This window comes from Lampetra planeri, chromosome 6, assembly GCF_965212315.1.
Source record: "Lampetra planeri chromosome 6, kcLamPlan1.2.h2, whole genome shotgun sequence".
Classification (NCBI taxonomy): Eukaryota; Metazoa; Chordata; class Hyperoartia; order Petromyzontiformes; family Petromyzontidae; genus Lampetra; species Lampetra planeri.
Genome location: NC_136112.1, coordinates 14,235,450 through 14,262,417, shown reverse-complemented (window position 1 = coordinate 14,262,417; position 26,968 = coordinate 14,235,450). Strand labels below are relative to the sequence as shown.

Below are 26,968 nucleotides of genomic sequence, written 5' to 3'. Positions count from 1 at the left end.
GAAAAGCGTGACGTTAATTCCAAATGTGGAGGGAAAAACCAGGGGACCTGGATTAAAAAATCGACACGGCCACAGGGAGAACATACCAATTCCAAATATACTGGCGTCAGTCGGAATCCAAACAACCACCTCCTGTATACCAGGCGAGAGAGTTAACATCTGACATTGTGCTCATGAACAATAGGGCGGCAACTCTCGGAGGAAGTGCCTCGACAAGTACAATCGAAGAATGCCTTTATAAAGAGCAGGAGAGCGAGCGCATCTCAGCAATGCCACACAAAACCGGCGGGCACTTTTAATTAGTAAAGAGAAAGGGAGAGAACGCATCTTGAGCCTGGACTTGGACATGGGCAGGGAGCCAACAGCACGGATGGAAGGGTGGGGGGGGGAAATTTCAGGTCATGGGGGCATTAAAAGAGAAAAAATATAATGCTACTGCAGAATAGAGCATGTTCCTCCGCTATTTCATGAGATACGGACATTTGTGAAACCACTGGACATCTGTGAAAAATTGATTTATAGCTCATCTGATTACTCCAGCATAAATAAAGATACCGATTCTGATATCTGGATCCCCGAGTCTGTGGATATTTTTAAAAGTCGTCTTAAAACATATCCATACACATTTCGGCCATGTAATTTGTAGCCAATTCTGCAAATGGCTTGTGTAGCATGAAATGTGATTATTTTTTCGTTTCTTAGTTTTTAGTTTCACGAGTTATTGCCATGTCGAGTGTCTTCTGCAGCCGTATCTTGTCTAGAGTTTTGAGATCCTTGATAAAAGGTGCGTTATAAATACAATCATCGTCATTATTAAACCACAGCGGGGCATGGAGGGACACGGGCAGAAACCATGTGCATAACTTAATACTCCAGTAAGCGTAACGGAGGCTCACTCACCCGTCAGACCGGTTTGACTATTGCTGCTGCTGCTGCTGACAGACCAACTGCCAGGCATGAACTATTCATGTCGTCTCATGATAGGTGAGACAGTTTATCCTTTCTTGTACGCTTCTTTCAAAGGCACACACACACGCGTAATGTATCCTAAGCGTAACACAGCATCGCCTCTCAACTGGTTGTGGACACGCTTGTCAGCTGTTCTTACCGCATGGACCTTTTTTGTGACGACAAACGGACGAGTGCCGTCTACGTGATTTTCAAAAAAAAGAGTCGGGCAAGTTCGTTCTGGACACAAGTCAAGAAAAGTGGGACTTGCCTCCAACATCATCTTACAGGGCAGAGGACAACCCAAGGTCTCGTGCGCCAACACGGACTTAACAGCCGACACAACACCTGGCAATAGCCAACGAAGGGCAGGCCAAACGTGGAGAGTTGGGCAGGGGAGGAGGCATCATTGGTGCCCACAGGACCATCGCGGTTACGGGATGGATGATGACAATGATGAGCGTCTACAGGCGGTGAGTTCGGTAGCTCCGACATGATAACCACGGCCGTCCGCAGGTGGTGACCTCAACACGACCCCGAGGCGTGACTCCCCTTGCTCAGGCACAGGAGCGTAAGGAGCGTGGGGGCAGTGATGGTCTTGCCCCCCCTCTCCCCCGTGGATAAAGCTACGAGTTGGGGACCCCTTGGCAACCGCCACGAGAAATGTTTTCAACAACAGAGTCAAAGAACAAAAACACGCATTTAAAACGCGACTTCTATTTAGATATTTTTTAAATGCTCTCATTTGCGTTCCACGTTTTATTTTAACTTTAATCGGAGCAGAAAATCGTCTGGCGACCGTGCGAGACAAATCACAGTATTCTCCCCCACGCCAACCTGGCCGTTTGCCGCACCCCCTCAGCTGATAATGTCGTCACTTACGACACTGCTCAGACGCTAAGCACCGAGATGATGATGATCAGCACCAGAGATGATGAGCAGCACCGAGCAGCGTCGGCTTACGCGGCGAATGTTCGGGTGGCCCAGCGGGAGCGCGTTCGCCACCGCTCACTGCGGAGGTTCGGAGGTTCACGGTTCGAATCCAGCGTCGTCTGCTTTGACCGTCGCTGTTAAAGAGATCCCCCCCCCGCCGGCATCGTTCACAATAAATAAACCCTTTGGTGGCACTGCCGTCTGGGTCCAACGCGGCCGGCGAAATGACTCGGTTGGAACTGCACAGAAGCAGTCATCGCCCCCAGATGAGACTACCGCCCTCGTCTCTCGAGTTATCACCCCTGGTTAAACGATAAAGTTGCTCATTGCGAGCAGTATTGCTGTCCAGGAAGTGGAATTACACCAAACTTAGAACTCTGCTCGATTCATCTATATATAGCATGGCTGTGTACTTACAACTCATATGAAGAGTATTCCAAAGGGAAAACAATCCCACAGAATGCACCCCAACCTCATCATATTTCGAGAAGCTAAGCAGTGTTGACCCTGGCCAGTGCCTGGATGGGCGACGACCACACGTGAAACACGTGTTGTGTAGAAGGCTACTGCAGGACTACACTGTACTATACTGAAACACCTATGTTCCCCACTATCACCAAACAGCACTGACCTACGTGGGGAAGTATGGTCAAATGACCCCCATAACCCGCACGGCATGGGGAGGCCCTCATCCAGCAGTGGATTAACAATAGGTGCTGCACATGTTCATGCAAAATCTAACCAAATAAATGTATTAGTGTAACGTCAGACTTGGCATGAGCAGATGGCAAATCATGACAGACTTCTCCAGATAACCAACCATTTCCCCCACCTCTACCTACCTACCTGCTTGCTCTACTGCAATTACTTGCTGCTGACCCAAATTCAATTCCCGCTCATGACCAAAATCAGTGATGAATATTTGGAGCGGTCCTGGGTCTCCCCAGGATCGATTCAGCCTCAAATGAGTACCTGGTGTGATGTGTAAACATCACCATTGGGGAGACAAAGGCGGCTGGACATTGTGCTGGCCACCCTCCCCTCGTGTGCGCTCGCTAACAGAACTTGCCCCAACAGTTTGCTAAAGGCTATATGGGGGATCTTTGTCTTTGTTGTGCACCGGGAAGACAAAGACGGCCAAGGCTTGGTGCCGGCCACCCATCCCCTTCTCGTGACGTGTTGGCCTTTAAAAATGTGTTCGCTACCAGCACTTCCTACAAAAGTCTGCTAAAGTCTCCACCGTGGATCCTTGTCTTTTGTGACCAGCCCAGGTGATGATAAATGTCACGTTGGAGAACATCATAAATCATCCTCCCAGCTCCTGCACACGCCATCCAAGTAGACGACCAGTGCCGGAACACATTCCTGCGGAGGGAGCTGGTAGGAACGTTGGGTTGCTCGGTCAATGGCCAGGGTCAACGGCGGCGTGGTGTATTCCGCAAATATGGCCGACTGTGAGGGCGGGCACAAGCCGGCGTGAGTAGGTTACACGTTTTATAAGGGCACCACGGGGTGACCAGCCCCACCTCTCCCACCCCCCACCCAGCCCCACCCTCCCCACCCAGCCACTCCCCTCCCGACCCAGCCCCTCCTCACCCTCCCCTCTCCACCCAGCCCCACCCCTCCTATTTTTGGATGCACGACGGACAGACACAATAATCCACTGTGGGCTGGTGGAACCAGGTGGTTCCTACCAGTATTATCCTAGTAGCAAAAGTAGCTTCACAAATGCTACGGGCCCGCACTTTCAAGGGCTCTGCGCTAAATGCTTTTAAGCTATAAATTCCGGTTCAGTGATCCTGCACTTGCTCTATTACTATAGTACTATACTGCCTTCAACTTTTATGAACGACTGGGCCGTTTAAGGTTAGCGATTTGTCGTATTATATGGCTGTATATATCAAATAAGAAAGACAATTACTTTACTATGCAAGTAAATAATGTGTGTTTTAATGTTTAGTTATTTAGGGCCCCGTCATAACATATGCTACAGGCCTCGCACTAGCTTAATCCGGCACTGCAGACGACAGTGCACGTTTTATTTACGTGCCCACTGATGAGGCATTCGCAAAGATCACGCGCGTCTTGAGACGGAGAGCTATTTGTGCCGGAGCTGTCGCTACACTCTCTTTAATCGTGCGTTAAACTGGCCCCCTGGGGGTTGGGGGGGGGCAGCCTAATGTAGAAGCCCTCCCCCGTCCGTCTCCGATAGGCTGGAGCGGAACCACAAAAGCCTCCCCCCCCCCATTTGTGTTGTTACAGGACACCCAGAGAACTGGTTTCACACCGCGAGTGACTCACGATAGGTATACAGTATTGAAGAGCGGACACGTAAGAGCGAAAATCTCTCTTTTTCAATACACTGCCAGACAAAGGCTTCCCCCGCCCCCCATGCCACACGCCGTGATGGGAGAGTTGTTTGACCATACTTCACTAACGCTGGTCAGCGAGACCTGGTGATTGGTGGGCAACATAGAAGTGCAGACAGAGGCGTCCTTAGGGTTACACCGGCGGCGAATCCGAGGCGACCGCCCCGGGCCCCGCGCTTTGGGGGGGGGGGGGGGTGGCACGCTTCGACGTCACGCTGTCAGATGTCATACTTCCGACCCTGAGTGCAGTACAGCAAAGCACCCGGCCACCCTTATATCCCATGATAACCTGTTTCCACACGATGGTGGCCCATCCAAGCCGCACACTATCCAGGCTCAGTCCTGCTTCGTCTTCCGAGATCTGACGATGTCAGGGCGAAATTATTCCGGGGCATTAAAAAAAAAACTAAAAATGTTAACGGTTCAGTTTGTGCGATTTTAGCACGTAGCAAACACCACCACCATAGCACTGGTCAACAAAAAAAACATTTTTTTTCTGGCCTGGACTTTTGCAGCTGCTTAAGACTAATTTCAGGGTGCTGATTCCAAATCTGATCTCAGATTTGCTCTATCACATCATTTTCATGCTATCGGCATACCCCATTTTCATTGATTTTATCCGAAATTAACTGTCACTTATGATTGCAAGTTGTTGCTTTAGTGTTAAAATATGGTGCTGTATTTTTAGGATAGTGTGTTTATAATATCATTTTATGTAGATATCCACATTTATTTAATCTTTTTCTTCTGCAGTTTTTATTGAAAATGCAATATTTGATATCTCAAAAACCTGATGTGATAGACAAAAACTTATGCCAGATTTGGAATCAGCACCCCAAAATTACATTAAACCCGTTGGAATACCTTATTCCAGAAAAAGTGTGTTTACCATAATCATCCCCGTTTGGCGGTTTGCGAGGCTCGCTAAATGCGTCGTGTTCGTGGTGGTGCTGCGGCCTGTTCTGATTACTTAGTTTTTTTTAGGAATGTGGGGAGGTCGTTGACTTTAGAGCTCTCTTTAATTAAAGCTTGGGCTTTTGCCTGTTAAACAAATGGAATGCGGATGATACATTACCACATTAAAAAAGACGTGATAAGAAAAATAAACAATCCGATCAACGTGTAGATAAAAAAACGAGAGACTTAAACATTGCGTTAAGAGCCACTAATTAATGTGTCAAAGTGAGGCGTTAATGTAATTAAAGTCTACACTATGGGAACCTCATTTGCCAGTAAAAATATGATAATTGGTTCTTTACCCTTCTATCTGGCAACAAAACTGACACCTTTTTACAAGGAGTCATGTTTGCATAGACCGCAATACCTGCAGTCATAATACAAACAAAAGAACATAACTCTGATAATGTGCACTGTCCTTAAAGTTGATTGATCCACACCCGAGACAGCTTTCCTTAGAGCCTAGTCTCATATGGGTTGGACCAGATGACGCCAAAAGGCGCACAACTCAAAGACAATGCACCATCAGAGTATGAGAGCTCGGGGCAAGCATCTACACTATGGGAACCTCATTTGCCAGTAAAAATATGATAATTGGTTCTTTACCCTTCTATCTGGCAACAAAACTGACACCTTTTTACAAGGAGTCATGTTTGCATAGACCGCAATACCTGCAGTCATAATACAAACAAAAGAACAAAACTCTGATAATGTGCACTGTCCTTAAAGTTGATTGATCCACACCCGAGACAGCTTTCCTTAGAGCCTAGTCTCATATGGGTTGGACCAGATGACGCCAAAAGGCGCACAACTCAAAGACAATGCACCATCAGAGTATGAGAGCTCGGGGCAAGCATCTACACTATGGGAACCTCATTTGCCAGTAAAAATATGATAATTGGTTCTTTGTTTGTTGCCAGATAGAAGGGTAAAGAACCAATTATCATATTTTTACTGGCAAATGAGGTTCCCATAGTGTAGATGCTTGCCCCGAGCTCTCATACTCTGATGGTGCATTGTCTTTGAGTTGTGCGCCTTTTGGCGTCATCTGGTCCAACCCATATGAGACTAGGCTCTAAGGAAAGCTGTCTCGGGTGTGGATCAATCAACTTTAAGGACAGTGCACATTATCAGAGTTATGTTCTTTTGTTTGTATTATGACTGCAGGTATTGCGGTCTATGCAAACATGACTCCTTGTAAAAAGGTGTCAGTTTTGTTGCCAGATAGAAGGGTAAAGAACCAATTATCATATTTTTACTGGCAAATGAGGTTCCCATAGTGTAGATGCTTGCCCCGAGCTCTCATACTCTGATGGTGCATTGTCTTTGAGTTGTGCGCCTTTTGGCGTCATCTGGTCCAACCCATATGAGACTAGGCTCTAAGGAAAGCTGTCTCGGGTGTGGATCAATCAACTTTAAGGACAGTGCACATTATCAGAGTTATGTTCTTTTGTTTGTATTATGACTGCAGGTATTGCGGTCTATGCAAACATGACTCCTTGTAAAAAGGTGTCAGTTTTGTTGCCAGATAGAAGGGTAAAGAACCAATTATCATATTTTTACTGGCAAATGAGGTTCCCATAGTGTAGATGCTTGCCCCGAGCTCTCATACTCTGATGGTGCATTGTCTTTGAGTTGTGCGCCTTTTGGCGTCATCTGGTCCAACCCATATGAGACTAGGCTCTAAGGAAAGCTGTCTCGGGTGTGGATCAATCAACTTTAAGGACAGTGCACATTATCAGAGTTATGTTCTTTTGTTTGTATTATGACTGCAGGTATTGCGGTCTATGCAAACATGACTCCTTGTAAAAAGGTGTCAGTTTTGTTGCCAGATAGAAGGGTAAAGAACCAATTATCATATTTTTACTGGCAAATGAGGTTCCCATAGTGTAGATGCTTGCCCCGAGCTCTCATACTCTGATGGTGCATTGTCTTTGAGTTGTGCGCCTTTTGGCGTCATCTGGTCCAACCCATATGAGACTAGGCTCTAAGGAAAGCTGTCTCGGGTGTGGATCAATCAACTTTAAGGACAGTGCACATTATCAGAGTTATGTTCTTTTGTTTGTATTATGACTGCAGGTATTGCGGTCTATGCAAACATGACTCCTTGTAAAAAGGTGTCAGTTTTGTTGCCAGATAGAAGGGTAAAGAACCAATTATCATATTTTTACTGGCAAATGAGGTTCCCATAGTGTAGATGCTTGCCCCGAGCTCTCATACTCTGATGGTGCATTGTCTTTGAGTTGTGCGCCTTTTGGCGTCATCTGGTCCAACCCATATGAGACTAGGCTCTAAGGAAAGCTGTCTCGGGTGTGGATCAATCAACTTTAAGGACAGTGCACATTATCAGAGTTATGTTCTTTTGTTTGTATTATGACTGCAGGTATTGCGGTCTATGCAAACATGACTCCTTGTAAAAAGGTGTCAGTTTTGTTGCCAGATAGAAGGGTAAAGAACCAATTATCATATTTTTACTGGCAAATGAGGTTCCCATAGTGTAGATGCTTGCCCCGAGCTCTCATACTCTGATGGTGCATTGTCTTTGAGTTGTGCGCCTTTTGGCGTCATCTGGTCCAACCCATATGAGACTAGGCTCTAAGGAAAGCTGTCTCGGGTGTGGATCAATCAACTTTAAGGACAGTGCACATTATCAGAGTTATGTTCTTTTGTTTGTATTATGACTGCAGGTATTGCGGTCTATGCAAACATGACTCCTTGTAAAAAGGTGTCAGTTTTGTTGCCAGATAGAAGGGTAAAGAACCAATTATCATATTTTTACTGGCAAATGAGGTTCCCATAGTGTAGATGCTTGCCCCGAGCTCTCATACTCTGATGGTGCATTGTCTTTGAGTTGTGCGCCTTTTGGCGTCATCTGGTCCAACCCATATGAGACTAGGCTCTAAGGAAAGCTGTCTCGGGTGTGGATCAATCAACTTTAAGGACAGTGCACATTATCAGAGTTATGTTCTTTTGTTTGTATTATGACTGCAGGTATTGCGGTCTATGCAAACATGACTCCTTGTAAAAAGGTGTCAGTTTTGTTGCCAGATAGAAGGGTAAAGAACCAATTATCATATTTTTACTGGCAAATGAGGTTCCCATAGTGTAGATGCTTGCCCCGAGCTCTCATACTCTGATGGTGCATTGTCTTTGAGTTGTGCGCCTTTTGGCGTCATCTGGTCCAACCCATATGAGACTAGGCTCTAAGGAAAGCTGTCTCGGGTGTGGATCAATCAACTTTAAGGACAGTGCACATTATCAGAGTTATGTTCTTTTGTTTGTATTATGACTGCAGGTATTGCGGTCTATGCAAACATGACTCCTTGTAAAAAGGTGTCAGTTTTGTTGCCAGATAGAAGGGTAAAGAACCAATTATCATATTTTTACTGGCAAATGAGGTTCCCATAGTGTAGATGCTTGCCCCGAGCTCTCATACTCTGATGGTGCATTGTCTTTGAGTTGTGCGCCTTTTGGCGTCATCTGGTCCAACCCATATGAGACTAGGCTCTAAGGAAAGCTGTCTCGGGTGTGGATCAATCAACTTTAAGGACAGTGCACATTATCAGAGTTATGTTCTTTTGTTTGTATTATGACTGCAGGTATTGCGGTCTATGCAAACATGACTCCTTGTAAAAAGGTGTCAGTTTTGTTGCCAGATAGAAGGGTAAAGAACCAATTATCATATTTTTACTGGCAAATGAGGTTCCCATAGTGTAGATGCTTGCCCCGAGCTCTCATACTCTGATGGTGCATTGTCTTTGAGTTGTGCGCCTTTTTTGGCGTCATCTGGTCCAACCCATATGAGACTAGGCTCTAAGGAAAGCTGTCTCGGGTGTGGATCAATCAACTTTAAGGACAGTGCACATTATCAGAGTTATGTTCTTTTGTTTGTATTATGACTGCAGGTATTGCGGTCTATGCAAACATGACTCCTTGTAAAAAGGTGTCAGTTTTGTTGCCAGATAGAAGGGTAAAGAACCAATTATCGTAATTAAAGTCGTTTTGGAGAATTGTGAATGACAAAATAAATAAGCAGACAATATGGCTCTTTCGCATATATCTCTCTCGTCATCATCATCTTCTAGGTATATAAAAGGGAAATTTGTGAATATGTGTGTCTGTTCGAAATGTTTAGCATGCTTCCCAACATGCAACAAACTTGAAATTTGGCATGTGGGTCGCTTCCAGACTGTACACCATGCAAAAAGTGTAAAACTAGACTTTTGTATTTTGGGGGGGGGGGGGGCGCAATCATGGATTTATTTTGCATGGTAAGTGAGCGGTGACGTCACATCTGTGATGTGACATCTGTGATGTCACCCGCATGCGGCTGCGTCACGCAGTGCCTGCTGACGTCACGCATCCCCCCCACCCCCACCCTCCGCGAAGGCCGTGTATTAATCAAAGACAAGAATCCAAGTCTCGGGCGAAGCCGGATAGTAAAGCTAGTCAAATATAAAAGTATTTCCTACACAACGAATCAACTGCATGACATTCTGGGAGGGCGTAAATTCAGCAGCATTGATTCAAATACAAGCAAAAAACTGGGCCGGTTTTGATACACAGCATCTCATCAGCAGGGTCAGGCTTGAGAGTTAAGGATAATACAATTTTGCGTCGCACTAAAGGACCCATATCGTAAAGAGACGTGGGCCTTGCTTGTGAGATCAGCAGGTCACCGGCACCGATTCAAGCTGTATTCATGCTAAGTCACCAAACACTGGTCAGTGCTGTTCTGTGTGTATGCGCGTTTTCCGTTTCAGCATCTGAGTAAAGCTCTTGGGGCTTTCTCTATCGTTCGTGGCTTTTCACCCAAGTCAAGATGCCCGCGATTCAGACCAGGTGAAAAGAAAGTGGAGGGCTGTAAGAGATTACACATGGGTAATGCGTTTCAACAGCAATGCTGCAGCCACTTTTGAAGTCTTTACAGAAGGAAAGCCTCTGCCAACATGTGAAAAGATTTTAAAATATTAATCGGTGTATGCCCACCCATGCATACAGTGCACATAAACGAACAAGAAAAGCCTAAGTGAATGCGGGCATTGGCAACCCTGAGCCAGTGCTGGAAATTCCACATTTCCAATCACTATTGACGGCCTATGACCCCCAGAGTTGACTACCAACCAGCATTTGATGATCCCCGTGCGTTGTGGAATCTGCCTCCATGCCACCCACCTAGATGAAAAAAAACCTCATAGCTCTGACTCAGCATTACAGACTCTTGGGGCAAGTTATGTTAGCGACCACCTATTAAGGTCGGGCAGTGCCAGAGATAGATTATGGTGTGGTCAGTACCACAGACTCCTGACCACCTTTGTCTCCATCGTGGTGATGTATAATACGATGACCAAACGACTGTACTGCGTACTTATCTTAGGATGAGCCAACCTAAGAGAGAGCCCAGAACAGGCTCCAATACAAATTTCCACAACTCACGTGAGACAATAACAGGGAAATAACCCCACGTAGCTTAAGGTGCAAACTACTACACAGGCAATAGCTACGTTTACATACAAGTAAATACGAAACCACACCACACACACAACATTCGCTGCCAGGGGTGGTAACGATGCATATCGAATCTCAAGCTTATGCACCAATTTGCACGTGAAAAAGAAGCAAGCAAGAAGTGCCCTTTGGAGCTGCACCGAGAGACAATATACGCACGTGGATTGGAGAACACATGCAAGCCAGAAGCATCGTATTAGCCGTTTCAGAAAAGTAAGTGTGGCTTGGACAAGAAGGAAACTTTTTTTTAAAGGGATGATGGCCAGCCGTCGAAACTAATGATGGGGTGGCAGCTAATGGAAGGAACGTTGTCCGAGAAGATGTCCACGGCAGAGACGGAGCACTGAAATCATCTTGCGTGCAGGAGCTATGTGGATTGCTGCAAGGCCACGAGAGATGGCGATGGCTTCTAGGGGAGGCATTCATTGAGCAGTGGACAGATCATGGCTGATCTTCTTGTCGTATGGCTGCTGATGTAGATGCACAGCAATAACTACAATGTTACATTCAGGTGGTGAAGCCAGGTAACTGCATCAGGAGCAGCGAAGTGTATCACTGCGACGTCTCCTTCGTATTATTATTATTACAACATACATTATTTATATGTTGTACGGTCTGTTCTGGATGACCAGTGGTACACACTGCAGAGTTTTCAAATTATCCATTTGTGGATCAGGTATGATGATATGACATATGTAGTTATCGGCGAAATATTGAAAAAAAAATGATTGATTCTTGACTCAAGTGGCGATCCTTAATCGGGGGACAGCTCAATCCCCAGGAAGGGTTGGGGAGGTGGTAAAACACATTCCTGCGGAGGGAACTGGTAGGAACGTTGGGTTGTTCGGTCAATGGCCAGGGTCAACGGCGGCGTGGTGTATTCCGCAAATACGCCCGACTGTGAGGGCGGACACAAGCCAGCGTGAGTAGGTTGAGTTTTATAAGGGCACCACGGGGTGACCAGCCCCTCCCCATCCAGCCCCACCCCTCCCACCCCCCATCCAGCCCCACCCTCCCCACCCAGCCCCTCCCCACCCTCTGCACCCAGCCCCTCCCCACCCCACCCAGCCCCTCCCTGCACGACGGACGAAAGGACACAATAATCTCCTGTGGGCTGGTGTAACCAGGAGGTTCCTACCAGTATTATCTCCAACCCCTATTGACCACACTCACTGTGCGATTGTGAACATGCAACCCAATCTATGGACCACATCGTAAACCACTGCGGTCCGCGCGCTCCTTCAACGGAGCAAAAGTACACGAACGAACTCTCTTCTCTCTCCTCAAGCCCTCTCCCGTCGTGGTCAGCAGACCTCGACATTGGCATTCAGCGCCTGGGCGTATCGCTGCGATGCACAAAAATAGTAGAACGGAGCGGAGCGCGTGGGCACCGCACGTTGAACATTAACCTCCTGACACATTCACAAAACTGTACAAGGCCACTTCAGATAGATCATGAGGTGCCCTTTGCACTTCTGGCAGCTGCTGTCACCTGCCCCACAGATAAGCTGGGCACACATGTCCGAGCGGAGCACAGATTGTGTGTCAGCAGCAATCAGTGTACACACACATAGACAAGACATGAGGGCCCGCATTATGGCTTACGGACAAGTCAGCCGTGCTGGCTTATAAAGACTTAACGAGGCTGCTTGTCGGTACGACTCAACGAGGGTTATTGCCAATGAGACAAGGAGCGGTCGGGTAGTGGTTAGCGCACAGCACGAAAAAACACGGCGGCCGAAGTTCGATTTCCGCTCATGGCCATCACCAGTGGCGATTACTTGAACTGGTGCTGGGCCTCCCCTCGGTTGACTCTGCCTCAAATGAGTACCTGGTGCAGTGTATAAACATCGCCACTGGGGAGACAAAGGCCACCAGGCGCGGTGCTGGCTGCCCACCCCTCGTGAAAGCCGGCTCGGCACACTGGTGCTCGCGAGCAGCACTTGCCCCAACAGTCTGTTTAGGCTATACAGGGGATCTTTGTCTTTATTTTGGTAAGGACAGGGCAAGTCATTGCTGCTTGTCTGATAGAGCTGATAGAGAGATCGGCCTTAGCCATATGAATATCACATTTCCACCACGAGCTCAGGGCCACCCAATGGATGAGGAGCACTAAACTGCGCCCATTTGGCTCTCCGACACATACGCCCACTATTGAGTCATGGCATAGCCAACACGGTGGCATGTAGAATAGTATCAACAAGGCTCGATTATTGCAACTCACTCCTGTACGGGACGTCTGGCAAAAACATTCCCAAGCCGCAGCGTGTACAACATTCTTTGGCACATGTCGTGATAGGTACTGCAAGATCTGATCGTGTCCGTCCAGTGCTCGCCGAGCTGCATTGGCTTCCGGTTGCTGAACGAATGCATGATATGGTCGCACTCATTACGCACAAAGAGCTTGCCACAAATGAGCCACGATACCTTGCTGATCTCATCAAGGAGCATATAAACAAATCATGCAAAGTCTGGTCACCTTCGGAGCGGCTTTTGGTTAACCATCGAACAAAGACGGTCACTGCATCGTCGCGCTTTCAGATGCGCTTCTGCGGTCGTCTGGAACACTCTTCCGATATTAGGAAGCCACTGGAGCTATGCACTTTCAAATCTGGATTGAAAACTAATTTCTTCAGAACTGCTTGGTGTTCAGTTTTTTGTCCTTTCCCCCACACCTCCGATAAGCACGGATGGCTACGAATGGTGCAAAAGACGTTCAACAAAAATGCATTTGAACGACGGTGTGGGGTGGGGGCACACACTTTGAATGACATCGAGGGTGGCGGGAACCTACAGCCCATGGCCGCACAAGACTTCCACGCACATGGGAACGATCCCGCAAGCGATGTTTATCCGTCACCGCGAGCAGCTTTGCCGCACCAATCGGCTTTACGATGGCTGCCTCTATAAGTTCCGGCAAGGCACACAGTCTTCTGTCAGAGCAAGAGCCTCTTGCAGTGACAGCAGTTTGAGGTATCTGGTTATCTAATCGAAGGTCCGAAGCCAGAGATAGAAATGCGCACGTTCCTATGGCAGAGTTCATTCATATCAATTGAGAACCATGTTAAGGATCATGAGTGCATTGTGTAGTTACTTAACCATCAAGCCTGCTTTACGTGTGTGATGTGCGCACCAAAGTTATATATGACAAACACTAATTAGGAAAGGGGCCAAGCCCTTGCCGTTAAAGAGACTTGCGGCATTCCTGAATAAAACAACAGACCTGCTATTCTTCCTTTTGGCAGTAACCGGTCTCTCTTTACAAATAAGTCGCCACAGTCACCACTAAGTGAAAGTCACCACATCAATCGCGCCAGTCTTTGAGACCGCATGAAGTGTGGAAGGCTCGTGTACACTTATACAAAAGCAAAGATCCCTTCGTATACATTTTAACACACTGTAGGGGCAAGTGCTGTCAGCGAGCACCTATAAAGGTTGACATACACAAAACAAAGATCCCCGTATAGCCTTTAATAGACTGTAGGGGTAAGTGCTGTTCGCGGGCACCTATGAACGTGGGGACGGTACACGAGGTGGTGCGTGGCCAGAAACATGCCCCGACCACACCTTCGTTTCCACAGTACCGAAGGGAGGGCCCAAGACAGGTTCAGACATTCGTCACTGTTGTTGGTGGCGAGCGAGAATAGATCGCCGGTTTCGCAGCGCGCTAACCACTGCGCCACATGTGCACACACACACGTGTGCACGCTAACTGAACATTTAATTGATCTTGAAACAACTACAGTCCACGCTCGCGTCTAATTAATTAACACTGCACACACTGCGCACACTGTGGCCTGGGCGGCACATTGCTGTGACAACGGCAGCAACATAATGGTCACATTGTGTGGCTGCTGGTTACTTTGGCTGAGACTGCTGCCACATTTTTCTCAATAGTCCCTCTCTTCAGCCTTTGAGCCTTGGGACCACTTTAATGTCCCCTCTCCAAAGGTGATGGGCCACGGTGGCGCTGCATTATGAACCAGGCGACGGGGTTCAATAATGCAGAGCTGTATTTTCGATTCCCACTCCCAGCCAACATTGGTGACGAATATCTGAACCGGTCGGTGGGCCTCCTCTAGGTTGACTTGGCCTTAAATGGGTACCCGGTGTAGTGTGTAAAGATCAGCGCTGAGAAGACAGAGGCGGCCGGGCGTTGTGCTGGTCACCCATCCCCTTATAGGTGCTCGAGAAGAGCACTTGCCTCTCAAAGTCTGTTCAAGGCTAAGGGGCCGTCCATAAATGACGTCACGCACCTAGGGGGGGGGTCAGACATTTGTGGCGATGTGTGATGAGGGAGGGGGGTTTTAGAAATGTGACGTCACGTAAAAATGCGCAACTTTAAATTAATATAGACAACACGTTCTACTTAATTAAATAGACTTTTTAATAAATGTTTTCTCCTACAACATCAGTGCAGCGCCACATTAAATACGCACTACAATGACAATAGTTTAAAGCGATTTGAAGCATGGTTCATTTTGGGGGGGGGGGCAGAGCTTTGTGACGTCATATTTGAGGGGGGGTCTGACTTTTTGTGACAAGGGGGGGGGGGTCAAACATCGTCCAAAATCGCGTGACGTCATTTATGGACGGCCCCTAATACTCTGGATCTTTGGATGGCTGGCAGAGCGATAACAGCTCAGTGGCTCGCGCACTGCACGACAAATCCGATCCCCCGAGTTTCAATCTCTCCCACGGCTAACCAATCATTTGGCGAACGATATATGAACAGGTCCTGGGGCCACCTCTGCGATACAACGAAAGCGGACGTGTCCATGGGACTAAGACTACGTCACAACACCTGAAGAGGGTGGGAGGGGAAGGGCGGGGGAGGGGGAAAACTTGCACGTGCATCATATTCTAATGGTGGAGTGCGATTATGCAACTGCCAAACAAAGAAAAAAACCGGAACTTTGAACGTCAGCAGCTATCTCAGAGATGTCGGCGGCAAAACCTGCGGCACGGGGAGTCAGTCGCACGCGGTTCTGTTTCGGGACTGGTCTTTGTGACGTCATGTATTAAGGACACGACGTTTCGTAGCCACATTTGCATTGCGAGCACCTACGAACGTGGGGACGGAACACGAGGGGGGGGGGGTGGCGTGGCCAGAACCGACATTTGCATTGCCGCAATGCGAATGTGGGGAGACACCCTTGTTGTTATTTTGGTTTCCGATCCCTGGAGCGATCTCGACAACAAAGACGATCCTGGAGAGAAACTAGGAGCTAGTGGCAACCCCACCTGGGCCTCCCGGCATGCGGTTGGAGAGCATTGGACGAACGTTGACGCAATGTTGCGCGTCTTCTATTGGGGTGCCTGGCGTGGTGTGTAAACATGAACACTGGAGAGAGACACACACAACACCCACACCACCACTCCCGCTCGTGCGCCGTGACGCGGCCTGAACAGGTGCTTGCCAATGGCACGTGTCGTGAAAAGGCCCGCATGGCGACATCTCTGTGTTTGTTCTGATGGAGGCGTTTGGCACCGTCTACACCGTGTGTGTGTGTGTGCGTGTGTGTGCGTGTAGATGATTTGTGGAATGGGCTGTAGAGACCTGTATAGTTGCAGGTGTACGCTTTATTGCGCTTTGGTTAACCACGTGAGAACCTGGCTCACCAAAATGACAAACGCGACAACATGTACGTTGACCTTCTTTCGCACCGTACGTAGCCAACCGCGCTATGGATCACATGTATAGTATGTATGTAGAACTTCTTTCGCACCGTACGTGGCCAACCGCGCTAATCCGAGGTGCGAGGGAAGGACAACAAACGGAACACAAAAAGCTGACCTCAAGAGATGGGTTTTCGATGTGGATGAAGGCAACGTACAACATTGAAGCGACTGAAACTCACGGAATGTACCAATATACGCGCGTGCGTGAATGACGGTGAGATTGATTTGTATGTTCAGCATTCTGTACAATAAGCGTGCGCGTACGCAGGCGATTTGTGTATTTTGCTGTGCAATATGAACCAGGATAAAGGTGAACAGCGGTGGTGACGTCTATTGCAGTGGGTCGGGGTCAACCAACAGGTCATGTGTGTTGTACGTACGTACGTACGTTGAACGTAGCCAACCGCGCTAATCGAAAGTGCTGGGGAAAGGCTAATAAATGATGCTGATTGTGTGCCTTTACTGCCTGGTCCAATATTCTGGTCGAAGCTAAGTGTGGTTGATTGTGTAGTGGACTGCAGGTGCGTGCTTTGTTTCACGTGTGGGGAGCGGTGGCGCGGTGATCGGCGTTACTTCGCTACGAACGCGGGCCCCGCCACCTACGTTCGATTCCCAGTCCACGGCTATCCATCATTGGCGAGTGATATCTGAACCGAACATGTGCCTCTCCCCTCCACCCACCCCCCGCCTAAGATCGCCGCAGCCTCAAGAGGAGCACCTGGCGCGCTGCGTAAACATCAGCACTGGTGAAGACAAAAGGTGGCCGGGGGTGTGGTGCTGGCCACCCACCCCCCACCTCGTGTGCCGTGCCGACACCCTCCATGGGTGCAACTCGCTAACAGCACCGGCCCCAAAAGTCTGTTGAAGGCTATACGGGGGAGGGGGGGGGGATCTTTGTATTTGAATTGGGGATTGTGTTGTTTTGCCGTGCACTCGATTACGTGGGCAGTTGGACACGTGGTAGTAGGCTTTCGCGACCAATAATAGTACAATGTTTTGGGTTAGATTGCGTGAATATAAATGTGTCGTTAACACACCGCCACCCGACACAGCCAATGAGTAAGGGTTGTCACGAAAACAAAACCTGCCATCCGACAAGTTACTCTCAGAGTAACATCATCTATTGTAATGTATGTCTACGTTTATCCCCCCTGTGGTATTTGCACCGAGTAGGCTCACAGTGATGACATAACCTTTACTCTATTTAAGACCGAAACAGGAATACTTCTTCACAAGTCTGGCCTGATGAAGCTGGTTATAATCACCAGTGAAACGTCGTGCTCGATTCGTAAATGTTTGTGGGTTAACTATACCAGTGTGTTGAAGTAATAACTAATTTGCACGTTTTGTTTACGTGCAAAACCCTTACTCATTGGCTGTGTCGGGTGGTGGTTTAACGATGTGTATGTTTACGCGATCTAAAAAACCTTTATTATAAATCGGCCACAGTGTTTAGCAGAGGTGTGGACTCGAGTCATGTGACTTGGACTCGAGTCAGACTCGAGTCATGAATTTGATGACTTGCGACTCGACTTGGACTTGCATAACAATGACTTTGTCCCACCTATGAGATGTGGACTCGAGTCATGTGACTTGGACTCGAGTCAGACTCGAGTCATGAATTTGATGACTTGCGACTCGACTTGGACTTGCATAACAATGACTTTGTCCCACCTCTGGTGTTTAGATGTCAGCACGGCTGTCCATAGGGGGTTGGAGGGCCCGGGGCAAGTCACGCTGTGTGACACCCCCCCCCCCCGACGCCTTCAAACTAAAACGTAAGAATTACATCTGACACTGCGTGCCATCGAAGCGCGGGGCCCGGGACGGTCGCCCCAATTCGCTGTACCCTAGATACAGCTCTGGATGTCAGTGTGTGTGTGTGTGATTGGGGATTGGTGTATATTATTATTATTATTATTTTCCACGTCCACACCGGGATTGTACACGCGTGTGTTGATGTGTATCACTTATTGAGGCACACCATGTGTGGGTGGTGGGGTGAACGTGTCCTTCCAGTCCCTTGTGCAGTTCGTGCAGGAATTTGTTTTACTGACCTGGCACGCATCTCTAAGTTATACACAACCCTACATTACACACAAGCGTACATTACACACATCCCTACATTACACACAACCATACCCATACACACATCCCTACATTACACACAACCATCCCTTACACACATCCCTACCGTACACACAACTCTACGTTACACACAACTCTACGTTACACACAACCATACCTTACACACAACCATACCTTACACACATCCTTACATTAGACACATCCCTACCTTACACATATCCCTACATTACATACAACCCTACACTACACACATCCCTACATTACACACAAGCATACCTTACACACATCCATACATTACATACAACCCTACGTTAAACAATTCCTACTTTACATACAACCCTACATTACACAAAGCCTACCTTACACACATCCCTACGTTACACGGATCTATCCCTGCGTAACACACATCCCTACATTAAGCACATTCCTACATTACACACATCCCTACCTTACTTACATCCCTACCTTACACATTCCTACGTAACATACAACCTTACATTACATACTTATAAAACGTCGGTTGTTGTAAACCACCTCTTGAAATTCCACATTCGCACTTTTTAAATTCCTGTGAATTGGTACTCGGCTTATCCATCCCAAAACTATGACGTTGACAATGATGATCACGGTGGTGGTGGTGATGTGATGATGATACAGTTTGTGAGAAAGCAGCCGGTGCAAAGCCGGTCCAGTTACATATGCACACATAGACCCCAAGTCAAATCAAGCTGATTTGTTCAACCACGTGAGAATTTAAAGAGACCAGTATAGTCTCATTGTGACAGTGACCAGGGTATAACGATGTTGATGACGGTGATGCTTGTGATGCTGATAGTGCTGATGGTTACGGGGCTGATGAAGCTGGTGATAATGTGCAAGAGTTTGATGATGATGAGGAAGATGAAGGCGAGGTTGATGAAAGTGGTGATGAGATTGATGACGGTGGTGATGATTACGATGATGATGATGTTGGCTATGATGAAGTTGATGACGGTGATGACGATGGCGAGGTTCATGAAGTTGGTGATAATGATGAGGCTGATTACAGTTGTGAGTGAAGAGGTTGATGACGACGATGATGACTATGATGATGTTGAAGTTGGTGAGGAGGTTGATGATGACGGTGATCAAGTTTGTGGCGATGATGTAATTGACGATTAGCCTGGGCGGGATGACGAGTCACGCTGGCATCGTCACCCATCCGGGTCTAAGACCTCACTTTTTCTCCAGGCGCGAGGCTGAGATTGGAACCCACACACCTGTGTGTGTTAGGCGCACGCTATCATACAGCGCACCCACACACGCTCACGCCTGTGAACGTGTGCCTCGCCGCGCTCTGTCCCCGCAACTCACCCACAGCTCCATGCCCCAGCTCATGGTGGCGGTGGCGGAGGCCGCGGCACGGCGGCTGAGAACGAGCGCGGAGGATAAGAAGGAGAATAAAATCAAATAAACACGAGCACAGGATGAGGAGGATGAGGAAGCGCAGAATGTGGCTCACGCTCGCTCTCTCGCTGGGACACGACGCTCCGCCCCCTACTAAGCCCCCCCCACTCCACGACCAGGGGGAGGGGCTTCCAATGCAGGTGTGGGGGACATGAGGCTCCACCCCCTACTAAGCCCCCCCCCTTCCGCGACCAGGGGGAGGGGCTTCCAATGCAGGTGTTGGGGACACGACGAAGCACCCTCCTCCGAGAACAGGAAGAGGAGCTTCCAAATGCAGGTGTGGGGGACATGAGGCTCCACCCCCTACTAAGCCCCTCCCCTTCCGCGACCAGGGGGAGGAGCTTCCAATGCAGGTGTGGGGGACATGAGGCTCCACCCCCTACTAAACCCCCCCCCCCTTCCGCGACCAGGGGGAGGGGCTGCTAATGCAGGTGTGGGGGACATGAGGCTCCACCCCCTACTAACCCCCCCCCTTCCGCGACCAGGGGGAGGGGCTTCCAATGCAGGTGTGGGGGACATGAGGCTCCGCCCCCTACTAAGCCCCCCCCCTTCCGCAACCAGGGGGAGGGGCTTCCAATCCAGGTGTGGGGGACATGAGACTCCACCCCCTATTAAGGAACCCCCCTTCCGCGACCAGGGGGAGGGGCTTCCAATCCAGGTGTCGGGGACAAGGCTCCGCCCCCTACTAAGCCCCCCCCCTTCCGCGACCAGGGGGAGGGGCTTCCAATGCAGGTGTCGGGGACGAGGCTCCACCCCCTACTAAAATATATTTTTGTGATCCTGTACTTCGTTGGATGTGGTGCAAATGCAGAGATTTTAAAAAAATCTACGCGTTCGTCAATAACACCGCCTTAACAGATATATAAAATAGCGGCTTTTTGGGCAATGACCAGGGGGCGGGGTGTGAAATACAGGCGTATGGGAAACGAGGCTCCGCCCTCATACGAATATGGTGGAAATTACACATTCGTATGGCAGGACCAAGTACTCCATGGGACAATTGTTGACTTTCCACAAATCGGTACTCCTTTTATGAAACCCGGACGGCTTATTGTGTTAAGCTGAAACCCTTATGTTGAGGAGTACTTTGCACTAATCGAGGTGGGGTAGATTATTAATAGGTACCGTGAGATGGGAGCAGAGGTGTGGACTCGAGTCATGTGACTTGGACTCGAGTCAGACTCGAGTCATGAATTTGATGACTTGCGACTCGACTTGGACTTGCATAACAATGACTTTGTCCCACCTATGAGATGTGGACTCGAGTCATGTGACTTGGACTCGAGTCAGACTCGAGTCATGAATTTGATGACTTGCGACTCGACTTGGACTTGCATAACAATGACTTTGTCCCACCTCTGGATGGGAGTATATATTAACAAGCCTAAATAAAGTCTTAGAATTTGGATGGATGTTGCGATCAGCCAGCGTACAGGATCCCACTGCTGTGCTCTTGCAAAGTTTAACCCTTACCCTGAGCTTACACAAGAGAAACCTAACCAGTAACCACATTTAAACTAAACTTTTTATTTTACCAGGTAAGGCCCACTGAGCTATATAGCCATTTTTCACACGCCACTGGCCACAAATTATAGCTCAACGAAGTGGCTTATCATGTGGAAATGTATAGCAGTCACATAATCTAAACGCACGTTTCTAAATGTGGAGGGAAAAACCGGAAGACCCGGAGAAAAATCCACGCGACCAAGGGGAGAACATGCAATCACCTCACGCATCCGCCTGTGACTTAACCAAGGTGACTCATGCAAATTAGGCCTGGTCTATTGAGTTCTCATCCGGTTAAATAGATAATCTAAGCCTCTATTTAAGGAACGAAACAGGAGTACTTGTCCACAAATCTGGCTGTACTCAGATTGTAAATGTTGTGGCTTTGCTCTCCAACACACCCGTGTGCTGTACGAGTAACGCATTGGCACGTTCTGTTTAAGTGACAAACCTTAGTAATTGGCTGTGTCGGGTGGTGGCGGGTTTAACTACACATTCATATACTTATACATGATCTAACCCAAACAAACCTGTATTATGGATAGATTAACTTGACTTAACTTTCGATTTAAATTTCGATTTAAAGCTTTCGTGACTGCAGGGATTCATATTCTTGGATCTTTCGGTAAAGTCACGTAGAAGGGAAATAATACAATAATAAAAAATAAAACATAATACAATTCTCACGACGTTTCGGCCACAACGCAAGCAGCCGTCCTCAGGTGAAGAACAAAGCTGTCGGAAAGACAGTTGGGTGGGAGGAGCAGAGCGCCTTGACAAAGGAGTTTACATATCAACAGAGGAATTTAGCATATTGACGCTAAAGAACTTAACTTATGAGCATATCTGTATTAGTATTGTGTGTGGTGCCAAAATCACATCTCTCTGTACGATGGGTGACCAGGCCTTTCCTCGTGTGGCCCCCAAGCTGTGGAATTCACTTCCACTGGACGCTCGCTCTATTGACTCCCTCGCATTACTCAAATCGCGCCTTGAGACACAACTCATGTTTAAGGGCTTTTAATCGATTTCTTGACTCCTTTATTTTTTGGGGTTGGATTTGATTGATGTGAGCCTGCCCTGTGCGTGTCTGTGCGTGTCTGTTTTGTAGTGTCTTATAACCTCCCGGTGAAAACGCCCATACGCCTCAGTAATTTTGCTGGAGCAGTCGACACCTGATGCCGGTTGCTTGTGTTGCTTCCGAAACGACGTGATTTAATTTATTTGTTTTCATTTTATTAATTTTATATATTTTTACCTACGTGACTTTACCGAAAGAACCAAAGAGTATAGTGTAAATTATAGATTATTTATAGCATCAATGCAGTTTAGCCACGTTACACTGTATAAATAGGGATATCCTATTAAGGGATTACTCTTCTGATTATAATCGGTTCGATTACTTGACTAAATAGATAACATGACATAATTGGGGAGGGGGATGTCACCTATGTTCCCACGTGTGCCAACTGGACGGGCTGCGATGAGCCGGGCTTTGCATCGACATCATCAGCCGCATGACACTGGGCATGGCGTGTAGGGGTTTCTCGCCTTCAGGAGGCAATGGGGAGGCGGGCGCCATTTTGTGTGTGAGTAATCAACCATAAATAAGTTATATGATTACAATTTCAGTCGATTCATCGACTTAAGTGCCTAATCGTCTTAGTTCTATGTGGAACAGTTTTGTTGTTAATATGATAATACGTGTGGTGCGGCCCTGCTGTGTGCTTGCAAAATACAATAGTACAATAATACCCCGGTTTAGGTCGGGAATACGTTCCTGAAAGGTGCGACGACGAATATCAAGGCGATGTAAATCAAAGCAATTTACAGAGTAGGTGGAAGCGAAGGCTGAGGCGACGGATACCAGAAATTACGGATGCTCTCAACGACATAAGTGTGGGTTGAGGCGACGCAAATCAAGTAGTGGGTATTAATAAAGTGACGTAAATCGGGATATTACTGTAATTTATCATTTTTAAAATACCCTATATCCAAGAAATCATTGAGTGTCAAGACTTTTTCAGGGCCCTTGCATTGGGATGTTTGGCCAATTGCTTTAAAGTATGTTTTGTTAACCTACAGGGAAATTATTTGGCAAGAAAACACTACAATGATGATTACGAATCCTCGTTGCAGTATCCCAGTAAACATGTAACGTTGGACATTCTTAGTACAACGTCAACCAACGTTGGCCCAACATTGCATGTTACCGGGATGTCTTTGATACGCTGCAGGACAAGCATTAATACCAGGCAGGCAACGATTAAATTTCATAAAATAAATTTGCACTCCTGATTGATGGATTATAATTATGTTAAGATGCCCCGTCAGCGCTCTAAGTGACACCCCAGAAAACATGGAACGTTGAACCAATGTTGCATGCACGTTGTCCCAACGTTGGCCCAAAGTTGCACTTTACTGGGACACTGCCATTGACGCATACAAATCTTGGAAAAGACACCAGAGTGACGGCAAATAAGTGGCATGATGGTGCACTTGACCGGAGCTTTAGAGTTTCTTTTATCATTCACGAAGCATCCAAATCCTGTCCAATAGCCCAGGATCTCAAAGTAAATACGCCAACGTTGTAATATAGTTGTGTAGGAACCGTTCGACCCACGTTGAGCCAATGTTCCATGCACTTGAAATGTAATCGTTGCCTGCCTGGTATTTTATTAATTTAATTGAATTGAATTTTTTACCTACGTGACTTTACCGAAAAAACCTAAAAGTATGAGTATAAATGTTCTATGTTTACTGGCGACACCCAGCCTCTACACTTATGCATTACACGTGTTGCTTCGTTTCGCTACACATGCTTTAAAATCAAACGTGAGAAAATGTTCGTCGTAAAAACATAAATTGTATGTAATGATACCGAGCTGATGTCGTTGGAAACCAAACAAAACTCAAACATGGCAATAATTATAAAATCCACAAAGGTAAGCATCAGATTTGGCCTGCAGTAAAGTCTCACCTTACACATTGGGGCCTGCACAATGTTAATTATCAAAGTCCCGAAAAATATTTCAACCCGACACATCACATCCAATATACCACTCTCTCTATAGCTGTGGCTACTGGAGACAAGTACCTACTCCAGTCTATAAACGACAGTATTCTGTGAGATATTAAACGCTTGCTTGTAAGATATGCAAGACAAGGAACACAAACCTCTTTACATGACCATCCCGCACCTCCGATTAGCACGGTTGGCTACGTACGGTGCAAAAGAAGTTCAACATCCATACATATTAGCAATGGCATCCCAATGAACATAGAATATTGGGCCAACATTCCTCCAACGTTTACCAACCAACATATTCTATCATAGGATCCCAATGCGCAATGCATGAAAAGCAGGAAACAAAAACAGAACCAAGGCAACCGACCAAACTAAAGAGGGAAGGGCAGTTTAAAGAGATGGGTTGTCAAAGTAGATTTAAATATATCTATCTAAATATATCTATCGACTCTGATTGCCTGATTTCAAGTGGCAAGGCGTTCCACAGCTTTGGTGCCACGCTAACAAAAGCCAGATCACCAAAAGAGCGCAGCCTAGGCCACGGAATGCTGAACAGTTGGAGATTAATATTTCTTAAGGACCTTGATGAAATATATAAATGTATTAGTTCCTGCAAGTAATGTGGGGTAAGCCCTTTTAAAGCCTTATCGGTTAATAGCAGTAACTTAAAATCTACTCGGAATTTTACCGGTAGCCAATGAAGAGATACGAGGACTGGTGCAATGTGCGCATGTAATCGTGTACGTGTAAGCACTCGAGCAGCTGCATTCTGAACAAGCTGAAGTCGGCCCAGTGCTTTGCTCGGTATCCCAACCAGTGAGGTGTTGCAGTAGCCGAGTCGGGATGACACAAAAGCATGGACCAGTCTCTCCAACAGTGGCGGCTCCTGCAAAATCTCTCAGGGGGGGCAAATGTCTGGATGATTGATAAGGCCCACCCATGTAATGAATAAATTAACAGCTTAAGCATGTAAAGGCAACTTCACTTCTTTAATATTAATGAAAAATAAAGTGACTCTTACAATACATCTTGTTTGTATATATACTCACTATTAAAACAAACCACTCAAGTTTATTTATTAAAGATTCCACTAGGTGGCGATAAATTATATTGTTGGATGAAACGTGCTTACGTATGATGACGTTAGCACGTATGATGACGTAAGCACGTTAGTGCATGCCCTCCCGGAAGCCATAGAGAATGCATTGCAGCGCCCCCGTTCGAAAAAAAACATCTTTGAATGTAAGTCTATGGGGCCACTCGGGGCGATTCTCAGCCGTAGTGAAATCGCCCAAAAAGAGGCGGTACTCCACAGAACGTGACATGACGCTGATTGGACTATATCCAGAGGCTGACAGTGACGGCTAGCGTGACTCTGTGGTTGAATGACATTGGTGGTGCGTCGCCCAATCGCCCTAATGAAGAAACCGCCCCTGCTCTCCAAGTCAGCAGGTGACAGGAAGCGATGCATTCTGGCAATATTTCTTAGGTGGAAAAATGCATTTTAACGACCTTAGAGAAATGTGCCTCAAAGGATAATGGCCGGTCAAACTGAACACCAAGGTGTCTGACCTCCCGTGTGGGACTGACATCGTGACCATCAATCAACAAACGAGGCGAATCAATTTTTGAAAGATGCCGAGGGGAGCCGATGAATATGGCTTCAGTCTTATCGGCATGTAGTAGCAAAACGTTTCGGCGCAACCATGAATTCACTACTGTTAGTGATGCAGATAGCGCAGAAGATATTGTTGCATAGTCTGAGATTCCATTGCGAACCCAGTAAACATGGGCAAACAACGTTGTCCCATGTTTACTGAGGATGGTACCTAAATGTAAATCCCCATCAGTCCATTACCCAATGCCGGCCCTCACGTTGTCATTCCAAAAATATATATTAAGCGATTTGTTTACCTTCATCCAGAAAATGTTTGCCTGGTAGGATGGGGATGGTTTCGTTTAATTTATATGTTTTTAGAGAGATGGGTTTGCCTTTCCTGTACGTTGCACTCCTATCGTGTTTTTCCCCATTGTTTGTTGCTGTAACGTTCTGACCCCGTGCCCCTCCCGGACATGTGTTGAATAAAAAAAAGATTCATAGCTCTATACCTGTCAACCCCTCATCAGTGCCTTAGCTTATTACAGGCCAATTCAGACCGTATTGGTCACCCCGTGCCCTAATAAATCTCAACGTTCATCCGACAAAGACCCATCACAAGGAGAGAAACACAAATAGACACCTTTTTTCGTGTGTGCCCGTATTGAAACGACCTGCAAACTCAATTTCCCTGGACAAGAATGTGGGGTTATACTGTGCGGGTTGACAGCTATTGTAGCTCATCGGATTCCACCTACAAACAACATATTCAGATTCTAGTACCACGCGGCAGCGCTCGGCTATTCCTACTCTTTGGTTCTTTCGGTAAAGTCACGTAGGTATCAAATAAAATTAATTAAATCACGACGGTTTCGATTGCAACACAAGCAATCGTCATCAGGTGGG

At 47.2% G+C, this 26,968-nt stretch overlaps 1 protein-coding gene across 1 annotated transcript in view; it reads right to left on the bottom strand.

Moving 5' to 3' along the window:
• Window positions 1-20,032, bottom strand: part of LOC144719587 (formin-binding protein 1-like) — a 58,111-nt gene extending 38,079 nt beyond the window's left edge. Inside the window, exon 1 of the mRNA XM_078595659.1 lies at window positions 19,839-20,032. Coding sequence (XP_078451785.1) covers window positions 19,839-19,862 — 24 coding nt within the window. The 5' untranslated portion in view covers window positions 19,863-20,032. The remainder of the gene's footprint in view (window positions 1-19,838) is intronic.
• Between the last annotated feature and the right edge of the window lie 6,936 nt (window positions 20,033-26,968).